Below are 22044 nucleotides of genomic sequence, written 5' to 3'. Positions count from 1 at the left end.
TTCCATGGCCTCATACAGGACAGAGGACTGCTACTGGGACAGCTAGTGAAGCTCTGGGTAAAACATCCCCTGCACACAGTAGAGCTGCAGGTCTGCTGAGCTCCAGCACAGATGGTACTATACCTCAGAATGATCATCTAGCCTCATTACTAAAAAGGAGGAGGGTTAAGAGCAACCATGGGAAAATCCTTTGGTATCCTACAGAACTGTGACTCCCAAAACACATCAGGGAAGCAGGCAGCACTATTTGGAGCTTACAGCCTGCTGTCATAAAGAAAAGGACTCTACTCAAAAGGATTCACACACTCACTGTGTCAGCTGTGCATTGAAGCGTGAGTGTTTATAAAGGAGCCTGAAGATATACAGATATAAATCTCAAGACAGCACTGCAGTGCACATCTTCAGTATTTGCTCAGCATCCACAGAAGAAGGCAAGGACAGACAGGAGGTAGTGTTTCCACAGGTTTATAAATCTGATAAATACAAGTGTAACACCCTGCCCACAACAATGGGGCAGGGGAGAGGGGAAGGGAGTCACAAAGGTTGCAGAAGGAGCACTGACTTGTACTTGGCAGCTGAAGAGTACAAGTTGTAGGTTTATGCTGATGTGTCAAACAGCTTTTCAATCATCTCTCCCACCTGGTCGACCTGGTATTTGATGTACTTCTCAGGGTTCTTGGTGAAGGGCACATTGCTATATCTGCAAAGGAAAACAACCCCCAGGTAGCAAGCAACTGGAACAGAGCAAAAGACACATTAACCCTTGCCTCCTCTTCTCCACACTGAGTGAGGCTGCTCCCACCTGTAGCCTTCCTCTGTCAGAGAACTCAGCTCCACTCCAGCACGTTCCACTTCAGTCTGACACGATGTCTTGTAAGGAGCAAGAGACCTCCCTACAATGGGTCTCCAGAGGTTGACATGAACAATCTAGAGTGGCTCAGAGCTTTGTGCTAGCTAGAACATCTGCACTCATTAAGCAAGGAATCAGGGTGACAAGCAAATGTTGACAACTAGTAGAACTCACCCCGGGGACATTTTAATGTGTGAGACAGAAAAGCTAAGACAGGACACTAGAAAAGTGCCTCACCTCTGGCTAGCCTAGGCCCCAAAGACCTCAGTAAATCCACAGAAGAGATGACAGTGCTGCAAGAGGTTCTCACCTGTTCAGGAAGGCACCATAGGTCTCTTTCACAATGGTTTTCTGCGCCCGGCGAATCTTGTCCCGCTGCTCCACGTCTGGGATTGCCCAGGCTTTCTGGATTTTGCACAGCTCCTCCAGCCCATCATTAAAGCCCTGCCCAAAATAAAACCTAGTGAGTGTCCCAACTGCAATTGTGTCTCTATTGCAGTGCTTTTTTCCCCTCCACTGGTGACCACCACTGGACAGGTCTCCTCCTTAGGCAGATCTTAGTTCTATCCCTGTTTCTCTATCCCAGTCAACCATGGGATGTTCTTATGCCATCTCATGCCTCCTTACCTTAAAGCGCTCCTTTATCATCTGCCTCTCCTTATCCTTGAGCTGCAACAAGGAGGGAGAAGATTTTATTTCATTGCCAGAAGTAAAAATCCAACATCACCATTTGCCCACAAATTCCCCATCCGACCTAAGTGAAATCCTACCTATTTAGCTCAAACTCCTTCTCCTAAAGCAGGGAGGAGAAAAAGCTGCAGTGAGCAGTGCACCCTACACACAGCAACTGGCTTTCATCTGAAGTACATTTAAAGAGGGTAATTTTCAGTCAGAACAGGCATAAAAATAGACTTCTTTATGCTTCGAGCCCTTTCTAAGGAAAGGTGTCCAGCTTTTGCAGATCCAAAATAGCAGCATTTGCTCAGGTGAAAAGAGAAGTCTAGAGGCAGAAATTAAAAAGACGTGTGAATCTGGACAGGGGAGATTAGAAGGCAGTGCTGTTCTCTGTCTTGTTCCAGATACAGTCGCTCCTCAGAGCAATACTGGTATGAGATAGAAGGAAAGTTTCTGGGAATTTTTGAAAATGACAAAGGACAGAATTCTGGCAGTTTCTACCATCTAAAAACCATCCTTGCCCATCCTCTCACCTTCACTCCTGGTTGAAAGACAGGCAGATTTCTCTCCAAGATGTAATCTGTCACCTTTAACCAGCTGAACTCAAAATGAGAAAGGAAAGGAGCAAAGAGACGGAATTAGTAATATCTAACCAGAGCAATTATGCCCTCATCCATGACCCAAAGGCCAAACTGGATAAAGCACCCACCAAAACCTTCCACAGTGACCAGTTTCTAAGTTAGATTAATTGCTTGGGAGACAGAACGTTTGGTTTTGGTTTCAGACTAGTTTCTGTTTTAGGTGAATCTCTCCCATCTCCACCAGCACTGGCCACGAATCTCTCAAGAAGCTCTTAAAAAATTAGGACAAAACTGAGGGAAGAACAGAGGATGCCACCTGACCTGCGCTGGTAGGTCTGGATCTGCTGCTCGATGAGCTCCCGGTAAGACCTCTCAGCTGTCTTCTGTGTCACAGCTACCAACTGGATCAGCTCAGACCTGAAAAGAAAACAGAATACATAAGGAAGTACACGAGCCAGCTGCTATCAGCAAGATCTTCTGTGCCTTTTTACTGTAAAGGGACCTCGAAATGCACAAACTGGGAGACAGGAGCTACTCCAAGTTGCTTTCCAAAGCAACATCATCAATCCTCTCACGATGAAAGGACTCTCTGCAACATAAGGCATCTCTGATGCTTTCATCTTCCACTCTTGTGTAATGTAATGTTTATGTATAGGGCAAAGGTTCCGAAAGGGCAGCTTCAAGAATGCAGTAAAGCAGAGTTGGGACAGACGTGCAAGTAAATGCACCCAATACCCCAGAGCCTGCCTGAAAACTGTGCTTAGCATCAGCTTGGACTTCAGAGAGAGAAACTCCGAGACATACTTACTTCTCCAGAGATTTCAGAATGTAGTTGTAGTTGTTGTGTAGAAAAATGGCACTCAAAGCTGGGTCTTCATAAACCTTGGATTTACTAAGAAGGTTAAGCTGCAAGTTGCCCAGTACTTTGCCTTAAAGAGGGAACAACAGAGGGCGAAAAGTTTTGCAGTGAGACTTCTTGTTAATGGTAATTCAAACGGAGTGCTTTGTGCTGCTCCTGTGAGCCCACAGCAAAGCAAACAGCACAGCCTCAACCAAATGTACAGACAAGGGTCCAGTTCCAGGTCCTGCGTGGGTGATCAGCCTCAGCCACACCACAACACAGGCTCATCTCAGGGAACCTGACAGACCCGACCACCGTGACAACAGATCACCACAAGGCAGTGCTGTGAACTCATCTCAACACCTTGCTGTTAAACAGAAAACTGAGATTTTACAGAGACCCTCCTGCAGTTAGGCAGGATTAAAGGCCCAAAGAACAGTGTGAAAATAGTTTAAGGCAACTGATGATAAAAGCAAAATGAAATTCTGCATTGTACTTTGTCTTGTCTAATTGTAACAGGACAAAACACCCAGTCTGACCATTTCTATCCAACCTCTGCATAATACTCCAGCTCAAACACGGAAAGATCACACAGAGTGGAGAGTGCTCTTCACCCAAGAAATTAAGTGAAAAAAAGCCCATGCAAATGTGGGAAGGTGTGCAGAGTACTCACAGATGTAGGTACTCAGCAGCCGCCTGCTGAACTCCGAACTGTAACTACTAGCTGAAGAGCTGGTCTCTGAAAAGAAAAGAGTCTCGGGCCAGTTAACATGCCATGGGAAAGAGGAGAGCATATGTGGTCAGCCTGATTCTATGCAGACAAGCCCCTTCCCTGCTGCTATGGAATTAGTGCTGAGCTCCCGTGGACAGTGAAATTAGCTCCCTGCTTCAGTGATGATTGTCAGTGGATTATCCAGGGTGAGGATGATCCCTGCAGCTGCATCAGGTGCTGAGCACCTTCTCAGAAACCTCTCTTTTCCCTAGTGCTCAGAAGACATCCTCCATCTTCTTGATTAGAAGCACATTCTCCCCGTCCTTTTCCCACCACCCAAAAAGGGGATTTAAGCAATAGCAACTTGCAGGCAGAGAACAAATGAGCTGGAGCTGTTAACAGCAGGCATACAACAGTAATTGAAACAAGCAGAAGAGCTCTGGAAAGTTTCAGCCATCCCCATGGCCGCTGACAGGGCCTGCTTGGCTCTGTACAAGGGACCACACCAGCATGAGCACCTGCTTGTATGCAAGCAGTGACTGTAGGGTGGCACGTGTCCCCCTGTCTGTGCACCAGACGGATGGCTTTCTGCCCCTGAGGGCTTGTGGGCTTGGGACACACGGGGCAGCTATCTCCTCCTTCCCCCACCAGGGAGTTTGGCAGCCAGGCCTAGCTCGGGTGGTCCGAGTTCGTAAGCGCCCCATGGGAAAGGCCTCAGGGCTCCTGTTGCCAGGAGTTGGACAATGAGGAACCAAGCACACATGGGATAAAGCATGACACCAGCTGGGCCAATTTGCTACCCATGCCAAACAGACTCAGTGCCATGAGAGTGCCTTTAGCCTGTTTCAGCTCATGTGGCATCCCTCTTTGTCTGCAGGTGACAAGCCCTATTCTCTCCAGCCCATTGGCAAGAGTTACTTACCCACCCCTCCCCTTTTTCCCTTTTCAATTAAGTGTCTCTCCCTTTTTTTTTTCCCTTTTATGTGTTAATTTATTTATCACTCCTAGAGAACAAAGAATTAACATACATCACAAGTGTCCAAGGCAATATAAGCGGGTATGTGCGGGTAAGTCTGCTTACCTCTGGGATCTAAAGGAATATTGTATGTGTCCCCAAGAACTAAAAGGATTAAGGCAGAGCGGAGAGAAAAAGGGGAGGGAGGAGAGAGAAAAAGAAATGCAAAGTGCAAAAACACAGGTTAGAGACCACCTTCCCTTTGAGAACTAAGCAGATATTAACACACAGCAGCCACAGACAGTTACACAAGAGAGCAGGCAGGCGTCCCTCCAAGGCCACAGATGGAGCTGGAAATCATGGAGAAAAGGCTGAGTCTAACCTCCTTCCCCTGCTAGAGACATGGTTTGTATTGTCACTGTCTGCATTTAGCAAGACACCTCACTCCAAGTTAGTTCAAACTAACATTCGAGACAAAAGAAAGCCTTCTTGTAAATCAGCAGCACTTCACTGGTCCTTGAAATGAATTGCATAGCCCGTGTAACCTTCCCAAGAAGCTAAGTAAAGCCATCCCATCCTACCTCTGCATGGTTATATGGGCCCTGCTGAGCTGCTCAGCAGGCAGTAAAAGCATCAGATGGGAATCACTCCATTTAACTGATGAGCTTTGCTCTTGTTGTTACTACTTGAAGGGAACATTGCAGAAAAATACGCAGTACACATCATTTGGGATTGCTGTGAGAGTTTTCAAAGGGCCAGTGCTCTCAGCTTCCGATACATGTACTTCTTTCTGGAACTAGTTTCTTTAGCATCCTCAAGAGCAGAGCTAAAACTTTTCCCTCTGACAACTCTTCACGGCACATGAATAATCAGGAGTCCCAACCTGATGGTGGCTGGATGCTGAGGAGACTGTTCCTGCTACTGCTGTTGTACTCTAACCAGAGAATGTGGCAGAGAAAGAAGGCAATTTATCACCCTACAGCCCAGGTACAGCTAACTGAGGTGGACCTTCTTCAGGTCAGTTCCCAGTATAGTCACAGGGAATTGGTTCTGTGTCAGATTTAGAGCTCAATGTCTAAGGCACCCTCTCTCAATACTACAACACACATCAGCAACCTAGTAAGTACCTGGTAAGAGCAAATGTGGAAGGCCAGCAGGGAAACTCTGCATACCCTGGAGTTCTCCAGAAAACCAACTATATGGTCATGGCAGATTGGAGGACAGGACACACCACAAGGCAAAGGACAGGAGGAGAACTAGTTCACAGCGCACACTGAGGTGTGATCTTTTTAGGGAACATGTCCAGACGATCTGGGGAAGGAACTGCATACCCAAATAAGCCCCATGCACGTACCTTGAGATGCCAGCATGGCACCTGCCGTCTCCTGGAAATCCAACAATTGCTGTAGGAAAAGGATGGCCTGGAAGAGAGGGAGGGAAGTTAGGAAACACAGTGTCAATTGTTTTTACGCTCTGCTATTAAGGATCATGAAGGAACACATCTCTCCTTACTCCAAAGCCTTCAAAAAACAGATTACTACATTCCTTTGAGTTGCTGGGTTTTACCCACGAAATCACATCACACCTTATCAAAGGTAACCAGCTGATTTCTCCATGGAAGCTAGTTAACTGCCCTTCTAGCACCAAGACAGTTTAATCTGAAACCAGAAATTTCCCTACTGCTCTTTCTAAAACCTCTTCAGAGGCTGTTTTTGATTAAGGGTGATTCAAATCATCATCACGTACGTTGCTGGTGAGTTCATGAACTGTCCCATCTTTTGGCATGTTATATTCCTTGTCTGGATCATTCTAAGAAGGAAGAAGAAAGAGACATATGATGAGCATGTAAGGAAAACTGAAGGCATCTACAATACAACTGCTGCTGCAAGCGGGCTGTAGGCTTGGTCATTTAGTCTCTCAACACCTTCACATTTGCCTCTCACAGTGCCACCTCCTGGTGCTCAGTAAACATAGCTGCAGTGCACTGACAGCTCAGGATTGCAGGAGTTTTGTTCAGCACGTGACCATCAAAAGTTCAGCTCACCTACAGGTCACTGCATTCACCAAACCCCACCTGAGACAGGGACAGTGCAGCCTGAGTCCTCCAAAACTTTTCAAGTCAGCAATGGCCCTTTTTTTTCAAACAGGGTTAAATTCTGAGATTTGACTGGAATATCTGTAGAGGCCTCTTGCATTTGAAACCAGCAGCCAGTGTTCAGTATTTGCAGCTGACCCTCCAAAAAGATCCAGCAAGCAGAGCCATGCTTTAGAGCCAGAAAGTAGGTGGTCTCATTAATGGAAAGAGGAAAGCTAAACTGGGAGTTCTGCTCAGAAAATCTTCCTTTCTGAACCTGCTTGTCTTGCTAGAGAGAACAGTGAGGGTAATCCTACCTTAATGTTGTCAGCAAACTCTTCCAGAGCCTTTGCACCAGTTGTCTCCATGGAAGTGATCAGCCCTGGCAGTTTGTTCTTTGTGCCTGCTGCAGTTCCCTGAAATAGTTCCATAAAAGATCAGAGAAAGAAAACAAGCAGTATCTGACCCTTCGTCCAGCACTTATCCTCCTTTTTCCCCCTACACCATCATCTCATTCACCATGTATCAAAAGAATATTTATAGCCCTAATCAACAATGAATGAAATCCTGCATCTCTTGGTCTGCCAGGAGAGGAAGATCCTGTGACATTAATGACAACCAGGACTTGTTCCCTCTCGTATTTCCTCTCGTGCAGTACCTGACAGAGCAGGCTTGAGCATTAGTCACCAGCTCCAGCTGGAAGCAGATGGAAAAGAGCCTTGCTAAACCTGGATGCCATATCTGATACCTGGAGAACCGTGTGTCATGGTCCAGGCAGGCTGTCCTCAGAGGAGGTGATCTTCCAGATGTCAGCAAGCACAGTTTAAACTAAGCTCAACAGCACGGTGTCAGAGATGAAACACTGCAAAGGTCATGTATGCTACAGAATAATGTACACAGTCCATCACCAGGTCATGACAAAGTAGAGAGAACTGCTGCTAAGAGATGCTGGCCCAGCATCACAGAAAGAAGCAACACTGGGAGTGACAGGCCCATCTATGCTGAAGGAGAGAGGTGACACTGCTTTGTTCAAAGCCACTCTAGTCATCCCTTTGAAAGGTCTCCAGAAAACCCAAGGCTGTCCTTGCTCCCATCACACTCACCTGCAAGACCTGGTCAAATTCTGGCTTCATCTGCTTGAGGTGCTTGAGGATGGGGAAGATTGTGAGCACAGCCGAATAGTCGTGTCGGATGATGGCTTTCCGGGCTGCTGACACAATGTTATCCCCCTCCACGATCAAGTTATCTAACGAATCCTGTAACAAAGCCAGTCAGTCAGAAGGAAGCAGTGACTTCTGCCCATGCAGCACAAGGGTCTCAATGCAGGATACCCATCAAGTACATAAATTTAGCTGATGGGTCACTTGTGGTACCCAGACTCAGAGCACACGTTCTCCACGGCCATCTGTGCTGGTTCCCTGCACAGGCCCGGGAGGACAGCCTTAACAGTGCTGGTGCTCTTGGGCACCCACAGCAGACGGAAGAATCCACATCCTCACAAGGAAGAAGAAGGGAAAAAGAATTTGTAAGTATTCTTTACGAGAGATACCAAGCGGAGAGGCCCAACTGACCTGGATGAGGGCATCAAAAGTCTTCTTCTGGTGGTGCTCTGGGACGATTTCTGTCAGCAGCTGGTACTCACTCTGGGCCAGTTTGACAAAGGCACTCACACAGTGAATATACGCATCAATCTCGATGTCGAACACATCATCCCTCCCTGTAAGGGCAAGATGTTTTTAAGAGAACCAAATACGAACTAAGCTTCCAGCAGCTCTGCTCTCTCCAAGGCCTAGGGTTACACAAAAAGCACAAGGCTCTTCTTAAATAAGCAATTCTGGCTTTGTGCCCGTGCTCGTGTGAAACCAAGAGCTTCCCCTTGGTTTGTGCATGGAAAGCTACGCACGCCCCAGAGGAGGCATGCAGAGTCATCTGTGGTTCAGGAAACTGACACATCAGGATGACACCAGCTCTTCCCAGCCTCGTGACAGAAGGCAAGTTTGAAACTCTTCTGGGATGCAAATTAAATTTAAACAAGGGCTTGAACACGGAGTACTACACTAAGCAATGTCTGAGATGAATTATTCAGCATCTCTGCTTGTATTTTTAGAATTCCTTATCTCCATTCGTCAGGTAGATGAAGAACTGCCGCACTGCATCAGCATTTCTGGGAAAGCAAGGCTGTACTGGAAGGCAGCCTCCTCACATAGATAGTAACTAAAGAGAACAACAGGCAGATGAACTACTAAATCCTATGAAGCAGGAATATAAACACAGTTAGGCGAGGTATCTGCCACAAAATGTTGCACACAAATGTGAATATTCAAATTCTTAGTGTACGAATGTCTCAAGACCCAGCAAGGAACCTATACGGTAGGCATTAGAAGTGCCAGTAAGATACAAAGGCACACACTAACTCATGCCAGCCACTAGCTGGATTTGTCAACAGGACAGACACAAATGGACTCACACCATCCTGCATTACTCAGATTCCTGTAGTAACCACTATAAAACGGCAAAATTAATGCAGAGAGGCCTTCTCTAAGCTGCAGGCTACTGCCTCCCTCCTGCCAGCAGCATCAGCAACTACAGACAGTGAAAGAACCAATTCATCCCTGCACTGACAGGTACCTTGGTATGATCTTTTAAAAGTTCTGGTTAGCAAGTGACAAGCAAACGTGGTGTGGTATTACACATGGCCTACGGTGTCCTACATGCCACATGTGATCCCTGTTTGCTTCACTTCAGCACTAAACAAGCCAATAGCCACCTACAGGAAAGAGCCCCTCAGCACGGTGGCCATCAGCCTTTGCTTAGGCAAAACTGGGGTCCCCTGTTGGAGGGCTTGGGGTGTGTGCAATTAGTAGGAGTGAATTCTACTGAGAAGAGCCAGAGCTTCACAGCCAGAGAAGGCCCATGCTCCACGATGACCACGTAGATGAACAGCCACTGGCCACAAGACTACTGTGAAACATGCTGAAAAGAAGGGATGTTAGCCAGCTTGTTATGAAGTGACAACATGGTACTTACCAGCAACCGGCCCATGCTTGTCGCTCAGCGTATCGGAAAGGTGTTTAACTCGTAAATCATGCTCATGACCTAGTGAGATGTCAGCCGGCACAAACAGAAGGCGCAATTTATCCAGGGTGGTAACAGCACGGATGCTCACACTGGCTGGAATCTGCTTCAAGCCTGGCTTATTTCATCTGATCGACATTTTTTCCCTACACGGTCCCGGGTATGCTACCTAACCAAATCCCTGTACAGGGCTAGGGAGCAATAGCAACCCTTTGAAACCTGATGAGAAGTGAGAGTTCAATCATTTCCTGGGCCACAGGTGTCACTTGAACCTCCTCAGTGTCACAAGCTCTGAACTGGATAGCAGGCACCAGAAGTCCAATTTGTACCTACAACCATTACAAACCGAACTCAAAGCCCATCTCCTGCTCAGCACTGAGAACTATTTTTTCCCCCAACAAGTGATTCTAGTCACTGTCTGGGACTCAGTAGACTACAGTGTAGCTGCTGAAGAGATCAACTTCAAATGAGTACGTAGCAGGAGTTAGAAAGGTCTTACAGGTGCTTTGAAGCAAGTGACCATCCCTCTCTGGTAAGATCTCTATGAGCACAGGAGATTGGAATATGGAAGGAGACCATTTAGGCAGGTCTGCACAGACAAGATGGACAGGCATGATGCACTGGGCTCACTGTGGTGTAACACTTCTTCATCAGGTTTGGAAAGGTCACTAGGAAACTGAATGTCTCAAAGTCCAGGCAAAAAGAAAAGAACAGAAACACCACAGGCAGACGTGATCAGAGCAGAGCTTCCATTAGCCATGTTCCTATGATGGACTGACTGCTTTATGGAACGATTCTTCTCCATTTACACTTACATCTACAGAGACTTTGAAATTTATATACTAAACTCAGAGACCTAGTTTGGCCCTCCAGTATCCCCCCGGTTCCCCAAGAATAGCTCTATTTATGATGCTGTCCACCAAGCACTCGGCTAATGGAAGCCCCCCCTGGAAAAGCAAGGCTGATAAAACAGAGAAGCTCAAAGGTGAAAGCTTGAGCTGTGATTACCTTCCATAGCAATGAGGTTAGAGGCCCCCTTTTTCCCATCTAGACCATGCTGAGAGTACTGTTTCAGAAGGTTCTGAGCCTTACGGATCGTGCCTGTCACCAGAGCCAGAGAGAAGAGACAAGAAGACCTAGAAAATGAGTGAAAGAAAACAAACCCAGAACACCAGCCCTTCACCAGCAGCTGTCACCTGGGCCCAGCAAGAGGACGCTGGGCACCAATGAGCATGCTCAGTACGTGAAGAACCCAAAACTCATGTCCAAGCGTGCTGACACAACAGCGTTTTCAAGTTGCCTCCCTTCTTCAAGGAGAGGACATGAAGTTCAGCCAAGGCTACAGAATCAGAGAGCGCTCAAGTCACTTTGGTGAGGTGGAATCTGATCGGAGCTTCCTCCTTCTCTGTCAGGTTTTTATTTAAGCTGATGCTTCGCAGCCAAGCCTTCCCTGAGCTGTGGCGTGGGCAATTTCCACCCAGCATCACATTGCCTGCTCCCAGAGCCACAAGCACAGCTCATCCTCAGAGCTGCAGGAAGAAGTGCCCTTCTGAGGGGTATTTTCTGAGCATGCTCAATACAGATCCCCACAACCAAGACAAGGAATGATCTCTGGCCTTCCAGGAAGCGATAGAAGAGTGACAACCTCGGGACTCAAGAGAGCAATTGCAGTAGCAATTCCCATCACAGGAATCATAGGATAAAGGACGCTGCCCACCCATGTCTGACTCATATTAAGTCACCCTAATCCCCGAGACACTTTTCTTCTAAAGGAACCGCAAATCAATTAAAACCATGGGAAAAAAAAAATAACAGTGGGTTAAAAGATTTGTACTTAACACACACACGCACAAAAAAAAAAACCAGACAGAACTGAACAAATGCCAGTGCTGGATATACAGCTAGAAAGCACACACAAAAAAGAATTAATGGGACAACTGAAAACCAAGCATTGTTTCCACGTTGAAAGGTTAGTGGTCATGCAATAAGCTACAGTTATCCCAAGCACATGGACACCCTCCCACAGCAGAGCTGCACCGCTGCCTGCACAACAGGGAGCAGAAAGCTTTAGGAAGGCAGAGGGACTCTCCACAGAAAACCCAGATGAAACAGAATTGGGCTGAGTAAATGAAAAAAAGGCTCAAAGAAATAAAAATGGCGCTGCCAACAACACTAAGAATCATTCCTCCATTTTAAAGCAGTAAATACTTCAACCACGCCTGCAATGCCTACGTCCACCAGTAAATGTTAGCCACAGGGCAGGCAAGAAATGAGTGCCGACTGCCAGAAGCTGAGGGCAGCTCACCCTGGAGGAAAGCACAGCAGGACAGCATCCTGGGGCACCAGGATCCGGGGCTCTGTGCTCTCTCTCCAAACCCTAGGCACTGATCAGTTCCAACACCCACCCCACCTGGGGTCATCTCGAAAAGGACCCTACCCTGACACCTTGTGGCACAGCTCATCTTCCTTTGCCAGCTCCTTTGCAACCCCCCTGACACTGGGGCTCTGTGCTTTCTTGCTCTCCAGTCCCTAATCCTAACCCTACACAGTGACCAGGCGTGTGGCAGGCTGAAGGAATCGTCACATCTTGCAGACACAGCATCTCAATCTGAGCAGCACAGGAATGGGACAGAGGTTCCCGCTGAATTACCAACGTGCCTCAGCGGGGTTTGCAATGAACAGGAGAACGTGCATGCTCGTTTACAATGAAAAGAACATGCATCTGTAACCCACATTAGGCTGGCAGGAAAATTCCTCCCTCTAGACCCACACCAGGCAAGCGGGAAGACTCATGACCTTGTGCTGATGGATTCACTCCGAGCTTCTTCCCTGTGAGCAAGTGAAAGGGAAGAACATCACTTCTTCCAAGCCTCCCGAGGCTCTTCACACCCAGCTCTTTCACTTCATTCCTAGCTCCTTTCAAAATCTTGGGCACAACAGTAAATTCCTCTGAGCAAGCAGGGCAGCAGCAAGCCCTGACAATATGCACTAAGCTCTTGATTACTGCTGATGCCATGGCTTGGTGATGAACAGCAGCTCAACTCAGGTGCTGCTCTTCCACCAGTCCTTCCACCTTTCCTACCTGTTTTCAACCACCTAGAGGGTAAAAAAGTGGGAGGGTAAATTGGTTTAAAAATCAAGCAGACAGAACTACTGCTGCTGCCAGCAGGATCTCACCTCACAGGGACGTAGCGCGCATCTCCACAGCTCACCCCCATGGTTTCTTCTCTGATGAGAGCTGAAACACCTCTGCCTTCATTTACATAAGCACAATTACCTGTGTGCACACTGACCACACACCCCACGTGTTTGTGGGCATCACTTCAGTGCTGCCCTATCCCTCTTATTCAGTGATGTCATTAGCCTTTAATGGATTCTAGTGCAAAACAAATGCTTTTGTTCCATGATTCCTTTCCCTTGTTAGGCAGCTCTCAGACCAAATGGGATGGCATTTCAGCTACTAATGAAAGCATCACATTCCAGCCAGGCAGTGATCAATATGGGAAGCAGGAGCAGGCTCTTTATTCTGCCACACAAAGACTGCACACAGCCTGTCTTCAGGTAGCACCTTGCTGCTAGGGAAAACTGAACTGCTACAGAAGCAAACTGGGAAAGAGCTCCCAGCAAACTGCTTAAAAAATAAAATAAAAAAAATAAAAGCCAGAGATTCCTCCAACTCGACTTGGCAAGTTTCAGTTAGGAGGAAATGACTTGGCTTTCAAATTCTGACGGCTGGAGGTGCTTCTAATTGCATGCTTTAACTAGAGGAGACAGTGCAGGGTACACCAACAAATGAAACAATGATGGAGATGAAGACTCTCTGACACAATACAAGGACATGGAATATGTTCTCCAGAATCCAACACGCTGTCTGGGGGAGGGGGATGTTTCTGCCTTGTTACTCTGTCCCTAATATCTTACTTTCCCTTCAGCTGCAACTTCCCTTCCACTTTGCTCTGTGGGTAAAAAGGTTATAGAACAACAGATTTAGTTTGTTACTGGTCCCCTGCAACAGGTTACAGTGTGCGTTGGGGTGTGCACTGGGATATTCTTCCCTGAGGATGAAGGAAACCAACTCCCTTGTTGAAACAGCGAGAAAACCCCTCACCTGAAACACAATTCTGTGGGACTTTCCTTACTGAAACAATAGCACCGAAAAAATATGTATAATTATTTGTCTGTAATTGAACAAAAGCTAAAACCAGGCGAATCAAACCCCACATTATTATGAAGAGAATCATTGCACCAGCATGGAAAGAATATTAGACTTTCACCCCAGGAGCTGTCCTTGAAAGCTGATAGAACTGCAGAAATACTGGTGAATCTTAGTAGGGAAAGATAATCTTCAAGCTATCTAATTTCATTTCATTACAATTTAGTGCCATATGAGACGGGTGTCGTATAAGGTTTAACCACTCCTGCCCTTCAAGAGCCACAGTCTGGTTCTCTGTCCTTGTTCACAGAAGACTGGAAACACACCAGCCACTACTTTTTCCCCAGGATTGACAGTACCGCCAGTAGGTCATTTGAAATGCTCTTTCCTTCATACACTGTCAGCTGTGAGTACATTCAGACTGTGCTCTGCGACTGCTACCTGACCTATCTCACAAACTGGGATTAAGATGAGCAAAAAGAAGCCAAAACCTCTTGGCAAGTTCACATCTGAGATATTCAGTAGTTTTGGATGCCCAAATGCACCCGTTTTGGAGGAGCCTCGTTTGTAGAAAACATAAGCTTATGTGGACTGTTTTCTCTTCTCTCTGTGTAAGCATCCAAGATTTGATTCTCGTTTAAAAAAATATTAAAAAACATTTTTAAAAGCTCCACAGGAAAGTCAAGTGTGACATGAGACACCCCCTTGTCAGGCAGTTCTCTGCTGACAGGGGAACATCTGTTAAAATGCTGGCTGCATTCACCCACTGCAACTCACACATCAGCTCTCAGGAACAGCTCCAGGGCACAGCAGCAATGGCACAGATTGGTTTAAAAGCACCACATGGGCAATCTCTGGATGTACAGACTTCTGCAGGCAGCTTTCCCTCTCCAAATATCCCAGGCACATCCTCTGCTTTAGAACGAAGACGTCCAACAAAGCCTCTCCATTCAGAAGTGAAGAAAGCGAGCACCAGGGGCAGCACACACACACATAGACATACATTACCTGGGATGAGGACTGCATTCACATCGGGATTATAAAAATAAACACAACACAATTAAAATGGGTATTCCTTCCTCTCTCTCCCCACCCCAACTATTCCCAGTCCCTATACACATTTCTTATTTTCCTGAACCCGGGGGAAGTATTTGGATAACACGGGAAAAATACTGGGCTGGGAATGACTTTTTGCTCAGACAAACCTACAAAAGCCCATTCTTTCCCGACTTCCATCCCTATTTACTCTGGAAATAACAGAGTGCTACGACAGACACAGAGGGACAGCATCACTGCTCTGCCATAGGAGGCATGTGCTAGCTTTTTCTGAGCCTCCTGGCCACGCTCCCACTAGATGGCATATTTCAGAGCCCAGAACCCCAGCACCACACTCCAGCTGGAGCAGTACACAGGAGTGATTGGCCTCATCAGCTGCAGAGAACACTGGAAAACTCCACTGCAAGGGGAGGTGGAAGAACTCAACTGCCACAGAGAGGCTGAGGCAAAAGCTTTAACAGCCCTTCCAAAATGTGATTAGTAACTTTGGATCTCATGTCTGTAGGCACCTACCTAGTCTCTGTTTCAACTCCTGATGAATTCTCAGTTTCCTACAGCACGGTAATAATTTACTCATAACTAGTGATCAAAGTGATATGCTTTATCAGGTCTGAGTTTTCCATTTTGCTGTAACACGGGATATATTCCACGTTCCAAGGCCGAGGACGAATGTTCTCAAATCACATTAATTTCCTTCCCTCACAGGTCTCTTTTTACTGACCTCCTTTGTTAAGATAACGGCCTGTTCTTCCCCTGTATACAGGGCCCACCCCACCTCTTCACATTGCCCAGAGAACAGACCCAATGACTTAAGAAATGGAGATAAGGTCTGTAATCTCAGTACTGAATCCAGGGCAGAGAAGAGGTGCTTATTTCTGAAACCCCATCCCTGTTCCTGCCCGGAAAGCACACAGAATTTACTTCAGCAGTGAGAAGTCCTGTACAAGTGTGCTGAACATCCAGGCAAGATGATATACTGTACAGAGATCTCCCATTCAGGGACTCACCTGGTCTCTTGATTGGCTTTTTGGTGGGAGTGTCCTTCCTTTTGTTCTGAATGGCAGGGGAATACGGGACCCCTGTGGAAGAGCTGTTCTTACGGAAGTGGTCTTTCAGCCCCTTGATGGAGCGGTCGAGCTGGAGAGAGCGGATGTGAAAGTACACTGTCATGAAATCTAAGGAGACAAGGTAGAAACAGGATTATAAGCAAACAGGAAACACTACATGGCAAAAAAAAAAAAAAAAAAAAAACTGTTTCTGAAACACCGTGGCCCAAAGGGGACTTAACAGCATTGATGTGGGAAGCTAAAGAAGGGCTTTTCTCTCCCAGAAGATCAAATCCAACAACTCTAAATCCAGAAAGAAACTAAAATACAAACAGACTTAATAGCAAGAGTAACGACTTAGTACACAGGAGACAGATGTCTCTATCTCACAATGGAGAAACTGAAGCAGACAGATAACAACACAGAGACAGTGAAACCTGAAACAGAACCCAGGCAATCCCCGTGAATCCTCCATTCCCACAGGAAACCTTTCTTGTCCTGCCACAGCTCTGAGGTTGACTTTGAAACCAAGAAGCCATAGAGTATCCCATCACATCTCTCACAGCAGACCCAGCCACACCACTTCCAGGCCTTTCTTCCAGAGGGACACTTCAGAGGACCCTTCCTCCAACTCCGTCCCCTTTCCTTCTCCATGTCACCACCACACCCTGAACCTGCCTCTTCTCCAGCCCAAGTCCCTTAGAACCCATTCCTCAAGAGTCTCTTGTATTTGATTCCAGCATACAGACCACCTTCCCATGCTTCAGGCTCAGCTGCAGTCCTGTTGATACATGAAAGTTGGAAAAAATCTCCTATTTTCTTAACAAACAGGCTTCCTTCCTCTGCTGTCTTCACTCAGATCCTCCCACCACACCCAACAGTAAGCACATGCCACGACCAAGAGTGCATCAGTTTTGGAACTGATGGGAGATGTTTGTGCAAGACACTATGAAATCAATTCAGGCACTCCATTTCTAGCATGAAAGACTTCAAACAATTCCCAGGTTTCAGGGCCCACAGAGATTAAATGGGGGGCTCACTGTCTGAATGCAGAATACAAAACTGCCTAACAAGAACGAGCCATGTATCCTTCAGTTGCTTCCTTTGATCATGGAAAAATTCTTAAGAAGCTTTTAAGGCTGTTCGTCATACTTGCTTGGCACAGTAATCCCCACTCAGAATTAAATCATTGGAGTGGGGGTAGTTCTAGTAGCTGCATATATGTGAAAGAACAGCCTTCCTGTAATAGGTCCACTAAGTCATTCCATACCAAAGGAAAAGTGAATAATGGAGTATAAAGATGCAGGTAAACTCTGATGCTGCAAAACAGGAAAGAAAAGACGCGTACTGACGGAAGAAAATATTCTGTGCTGCTTTTATAGCCCTTTCTGGTCACATTTAATTAAAAAAGGTTTGCTCATAAATTATTTCGCAAGAGGGAGAAAGTCATCAGCATCTTGCACATTTGTGATGTCTGAGCAGTAGATGATTGCAGCTCTAACAGAAAGTATTACAGTTGCAGGTTAAATAACACACTCCTGTCTGAATTTCTGCCATAGACCAGACTATACATTAAGATAACTCATGCGTTACGTAGCTTTTGCTCTCATCAGACCCCCAAGCAGATAACTCTGTTCAACTAACAGACCACACTTAGTCTTACTACAGTGTAGGAAAGCAGCCTCTTAAGAAGGTGACAGAAAGGAAACTGAGCCACTCTCCTAAAAGATGCTACGGAGGAGGTTCACTAGTTTTGCTGCTGCTAGCTACCAGTGTCAGAATGACTCATGCTCTGTCAACCACAGCAACACCTGAGCAGGTAGCTGGAGGTGTGATCCAGAAGCTAAGCTGCACAGCACTACAGACAACCTCCAACACCCTGCTTCTGTTCTCAGCCTCAAGAGATGACCAGTGGGAGAGCAGTGACCCCATACAGAACTACAAAGGAACAACACACACCACTACCAACCTTGATTCATGCCATTTTCCACCAGCCAGCCTGAAATGCGGATGACATCATGCAGGACGCTCTCTGGGAGGTGCTCCAGTGACACCTCCTCCTGTGTGTCCATTTCATCATCTCCGCTGATCAGGTCCAGGATGAGGATGGGTGGGACAGGCTTGGTGTGTCGTGTCATCAAGCTGCGGAACTCTGATTCCAAGGACTCCTTCCCCCTCTCAAAGAGGGATTTCTGGCACAAAACGGCAGAGGACAGAAGAAGAACAGGGTTTTTGTAATCAGCCACTCACAAGATTGCACTTTCTGCAGTGTTACTAGTCACTGTCAAGTACTGCATGCTTCAAACTCCAATGCTTGTAGCTAAGAGACTTCTAATGACTTAGTTACATATGAAAATGCCTGGGAGTTGCTCAGTATACAAGTGGGACTGAAAAAGATCTCCCATACTGCTCAAGCAATTGAAGGACTGACAAGAGCTACTCATGGGGGGAAGTTCTAGCATCTCTACCTCACGTGCAAGGTATACTTTCAGAAATCCTAACAGCATAAAGCATGAAAAGAGCAAAATACCACAAGCAGAAATGCTGCTGGGTTCAGACTTAAAGAAAAGTCAAAGCAATCATTTTTTCAGCTGTGGCCAAACACCTTCTTTACCAGGCAGCAAGCAGGCAAGTGGCAGGGCTATGGCTGTCCCTGTCTTGCTCATGCAAGTTTCCAGACCTGCAACCTACCACACGGTTCAGCTCCGGGCTGTCTGGATTGTTGTCCTGAAAGTATTCCACTGCTTTCTGGATTTTGTCCATGCAATTCAAGTACTCCTCCAGCCTCCCAGTGGGGCTAAAATTAAAAGCAAAAATAAAAAGGACCAGAGGAAGAAAATATGAAGTTAGCGGCAGGATAGACTCAGGATGAAAATAATACAGAAAAATTAAATTATTTTCTCTCCAGCTAGAAGGAGTTCACGAATTTTGTCTTGCCTCCACTCAGTGCCACAGTAGAACAGCCAATTCATGCAGCAAGCACAGAAGTACTGATGACTGAGCATCCCAGAGGAAGGGCCATCACATCCTCCTAGAGACTGAAAGCAGGCTCTAGGACAGCTTCAATTCACCATGGAGGCAATGACAACATTGACAGGGCACAATGAACTTTTGGGGAAAGGGTGGAGGAAAGAAGGGAAGCCACTAATGATCATGAGCTTCATATGGCAGCACGCATGTCAAATCTGGAAAAGACATCAGTGCAGAGTCTGAGCACACTCTGCCTTGTGGGGATTGCTGAATGTCAAGCCAGGAGCTTTCTGGGGGGACTAGTGGTGGAAGAGGAATGTGAGAAGGATATGAGGAACACTGAGCGTGCAGAGTCAGCGCCTACCTCTGCCCCAGAAATCAGAAGGATGAAGCACCCCAGCAAGACCTAGCTACTGAACTCACCCTTCCTTTATGATCTTCTCTGTGTCCTTAGCCACATGGTAGTAACTGATGACGTGATCCAAGCAGGACAAGGTCTTCTCCACGTTCTCCTGCAAGCGCTGTAGATTCTCTGTCTGTTTATGGACAGGGATGATCGAGTTCTCCAGCTTCATCAAACGACTTTCAAAGGAGGAAAGGATAGAAACCTACATGCCAAGAGAGAAAAGAGTTGAGGACGTCCCTCCACATGGATTCACGCTACAGGTTAGTAGTTAGAGCAGGGCAATCATGGACCTTCAGGCCTCATTTCTGTTCCAGGCTCTGAAACAAATTTGCCATGGCTCCTTAAGGCAGGCTGTTTAAACTATCTATGTCCTAATGAATAATTACAATACAGATCATCTGCTGTCAAAGATAGGCCAACCTTATGCTTGTAAAGCATGCAAACATACCAAAACAGTACTAAGAAAGAGCAGATTTTATTTGATAGCAGGAAACAAAGCCACTGGAAATGCCTGAAGATGCCTTAGATAAAAAGAGAGCAACAAAAACATAACCTAGCAGCCACTTTGCTCCATACCACTAAGATGTAAAACAGAGAAGTACAACACAAAGGCACAGTATAGCATAAACATTCTTTTAGTAAGCATTTGTTTTTTTAAAAGAGTCTACCACTTCTAAACTGTGGAAAACCTGAGCAAGCCCACAGAGGGTGTCTCAGTGTCATCTCTCCTAGGATAAAATGCAATTCTTTCAAGATGCACTCTTATGGTGTATCTTCTAAACTTATCTGGTGGTGCTTCTCTGACTTTTTTAAATTGCTGAACCCAAAACTGAGTGTTATATGCCAGTTAAGGCCTTACTAGCACCAATTAGAGTGCAATAATTACTTTCTACCTCTTAAGCAAAATATTACCAAATAAATTCCAAACAAGACCTGCCTTTATGAAGCAACAACATGATGCTGTTGCACAAATTAGTTTGGGGTCTATTAATACCTCTCCACAAGAGAAAGGACAGACTGTAAGGAGATGAGGCCTTTGCTTTGCACCCACACCTCCCCAGGAGGGAGGCATGGGTTTGAAATGCTTTTGCCCAGCCTGTGAAGCATAAAACCAAGTGGCTTATTACACTATATTCTTCAGATAAGCACAATACCACCCTTGTATATGAGTTTTCCCAAGGATGAACAGACTCTGATCCAACATCAAGGCTGAACTTCAGGAAGCTCCTTACCATGTTCTTTGTGAGCTGGTCACTCTTCTCAAGACTCTCTTTGATAAAGGACAGAGTTTCTTCTTCCTGCAATTAGGATGAAAAATAGTTTTCACTACAGATCACTGAACATTTAGTTCACTAAACACTGCGTGTAGGTTTGTACAAGAATTGCCAGACACAGCAGCAGGCTGTGTTTGATCTGAGGCCACACTGTAACATGCTGCCTCTTGAGAGAAAACAGAGCCTTTAACCCAAGGTGAGAAGCATAATGCAAGAAGGGAGGTTGTTAAGGATTACTCATTTCCCTCCAGTATCCTGAGCCCTAAGAGTCAAAGCACAATACAAAATTAACACCTTTACCATCCCAATTCAGACCACACATCTCCCTCCCGCTGCACAGCACAGGCACCACCCATAACCCAGATGAGGCTGTGAGCCTGAGCCCTCAGAAAGCCACCGTGCCCTAGGAGTGGGAAGGGAGCACAAACACACCCCTTGTTCCTGAGGAGGACCCTAGGCCCTGAGGGCACCTGGGGCTGCTCACAGACCCCGGGAGCTCCACGCCCGCTGCCAGGCCCCGTCTCCGAGGCAACGCGCTGAGGCTGCAGGCCCAACCCCAGATCCAGGCACTGACAGAGCCCGCGGCAGGCCCCCAGCCCAGCCCCACCTGCTTGAGCTTGTCCTCGATCTCCCTCCTGCGAGCCGACATCTCCTCGGTGGGGATCATCGTGCTGCGGGGCACCAGGGCCGCGCTCCACAGAGGAACCCCACCACCACAACCCTCTTCCGGCCGGTCACCACCACACCGCCATCTTGGAAGTGGCAATGCTCGTTGCGCATGCGCAGAAGCGCAATCTGCCATCTAGAGAGTGGCCTCCGGCGCAGAGGGGCCGGAAGGAGAGCTGCGTTAGTGCGCAGACGCCTTGAGTGCGGCTGACGGTGGCATAAGGCGCATGCGCAAAAAAAAAAAAAAAATTGGCAGCCACCTTGGGTGTGGCGTACGGGGCCACGCCGCCATCTTGGGAGGGGCGTGGTGTGTCCCGGTGTGGCACCCTTTCTGTGCCAGGACGTGCTGCTATGCCCCCTTTGACCCTAATGTCAGCGACGGCCCTAAAGGACACGAAGGGGTCCCAAAGACCACCTGGAGGGAAACCAGTGTTGGTGGTCCTGCAGGAGGGCTGTGGCAGCCAGGCTCAGCTGCCTCCTGGCCTCTGAGGAGCACATCAGCAGCTGCCTTCCCTTGTGCCAGGCCGCTGTGGTGTCCATGGCTGAGGCCGGGCCTGCTCTGCCCACACGGGGGAATGCATGGAATCAGAGAGCCATGGAATCACTAAAGTTGGAAAAGACCCCCAAGCCCGACACCAGCCCACCCCCACCATCTCTGCTAACCACGTCCCTCAGTGCCACATCCCCACAGCTCCTGAGCACCTCCAGGG

The 22044-nt window shown here is 47.0% G+C and overlaps 1 protein-coding gene across 8 annotated transcripts; it reads right to left on the bottom strand.

Moving 5' to 3' along the window:
- EXOC7 (exocyst complex component 7) lies at positions 450 to 21451 on the bottom strand. Of its 8 annotated transcripts, none has more exons than XM_021414801.1 (21): positions 21276 to 21451; positions 20627 to 20692; positions 19412 to 19596; positions 18710 to 18815; positions 17988 to 18210; positions 15980 to 16147; positions 14925 to 14936; positions 10772 to 10864; positions 9716 to 9784; positions 8260 to 8405; positions 7792 to 7944; positions 7006 to 7104; positions 6361 to 6423; positions 5969 to 6035; positions 3621 to 3686; positions 2915 to 3035; positions 2428 to 2523; positions 2059 to 2122; positions 1478 to 1519; positions 1161 to 1294; positions 450 to 700 (listed from the first exon to the last, which is right to left on the bottom strand). In XM_021414801.1, exons 1-21 carry the CDS (start codon positions 21333 to 21335, stop codon positions 598 to 600), a joined length of 2136 nt encoding a protein of 711 aa, XP_021270476.1. In that variant the 5' UTR covers positions 21336 to 21451; the 3' UTR covers positions 450 to 597. The 8 variants fall into 8 exon arrangements, with proteins under 8 accessions (XP_021270476.1, XP_021270484.1, XP_021270478.1 ...); XM_021414809.1 differs by lacking the exon at positions 21276 to 21451 and adding an exon at positions 21101 to 21198; XM_021414803.1 differs by lacking the exon at positions 9716 to 9784.

The sequence above is a fragment of the Numida meleagris genome, chromosome 17 (genome assembly GCF_002078875.1).
Source record: "Numida meleagris isolate 19003 breed g44 Domestic line chromosome 17, NumMel1.0, whole genome shotgun sequence".
NCBI lineage: Eukaryota > Metazoa > Chordata > Aves > Galliformes > Numididae > Numida > Numida meleagris.
The sequence above is the reverse complement of the archived record's forward strand: the minus strand, read 5'-3'. Positions and strand labels throughout refer to the sequence as shown.

Coding starts and splice junctions, on each gene's coding strand:
- EXOC7 (XM_021414801.1), bottom strand. CDS start 21,335: ATGATCCCCACCGAGGAGATGTCGGCTCGCAGGAGGGAGATCGAGGAC. Junction 19,597..20,626: donor ACCAGCTCACAAAGAACATG/GTAAGGAGCTTC, acceptor CTTGGCATGTAG/GTTTCTATCCTTTCCTCCTT. Junction 3,036..3,620: donor GCTGCTGAGTACCTACATCT/GTGAGTACTCTG, acceptor TCCCTCTTTAAG/GCAAAGTACTGGGCAACTTG.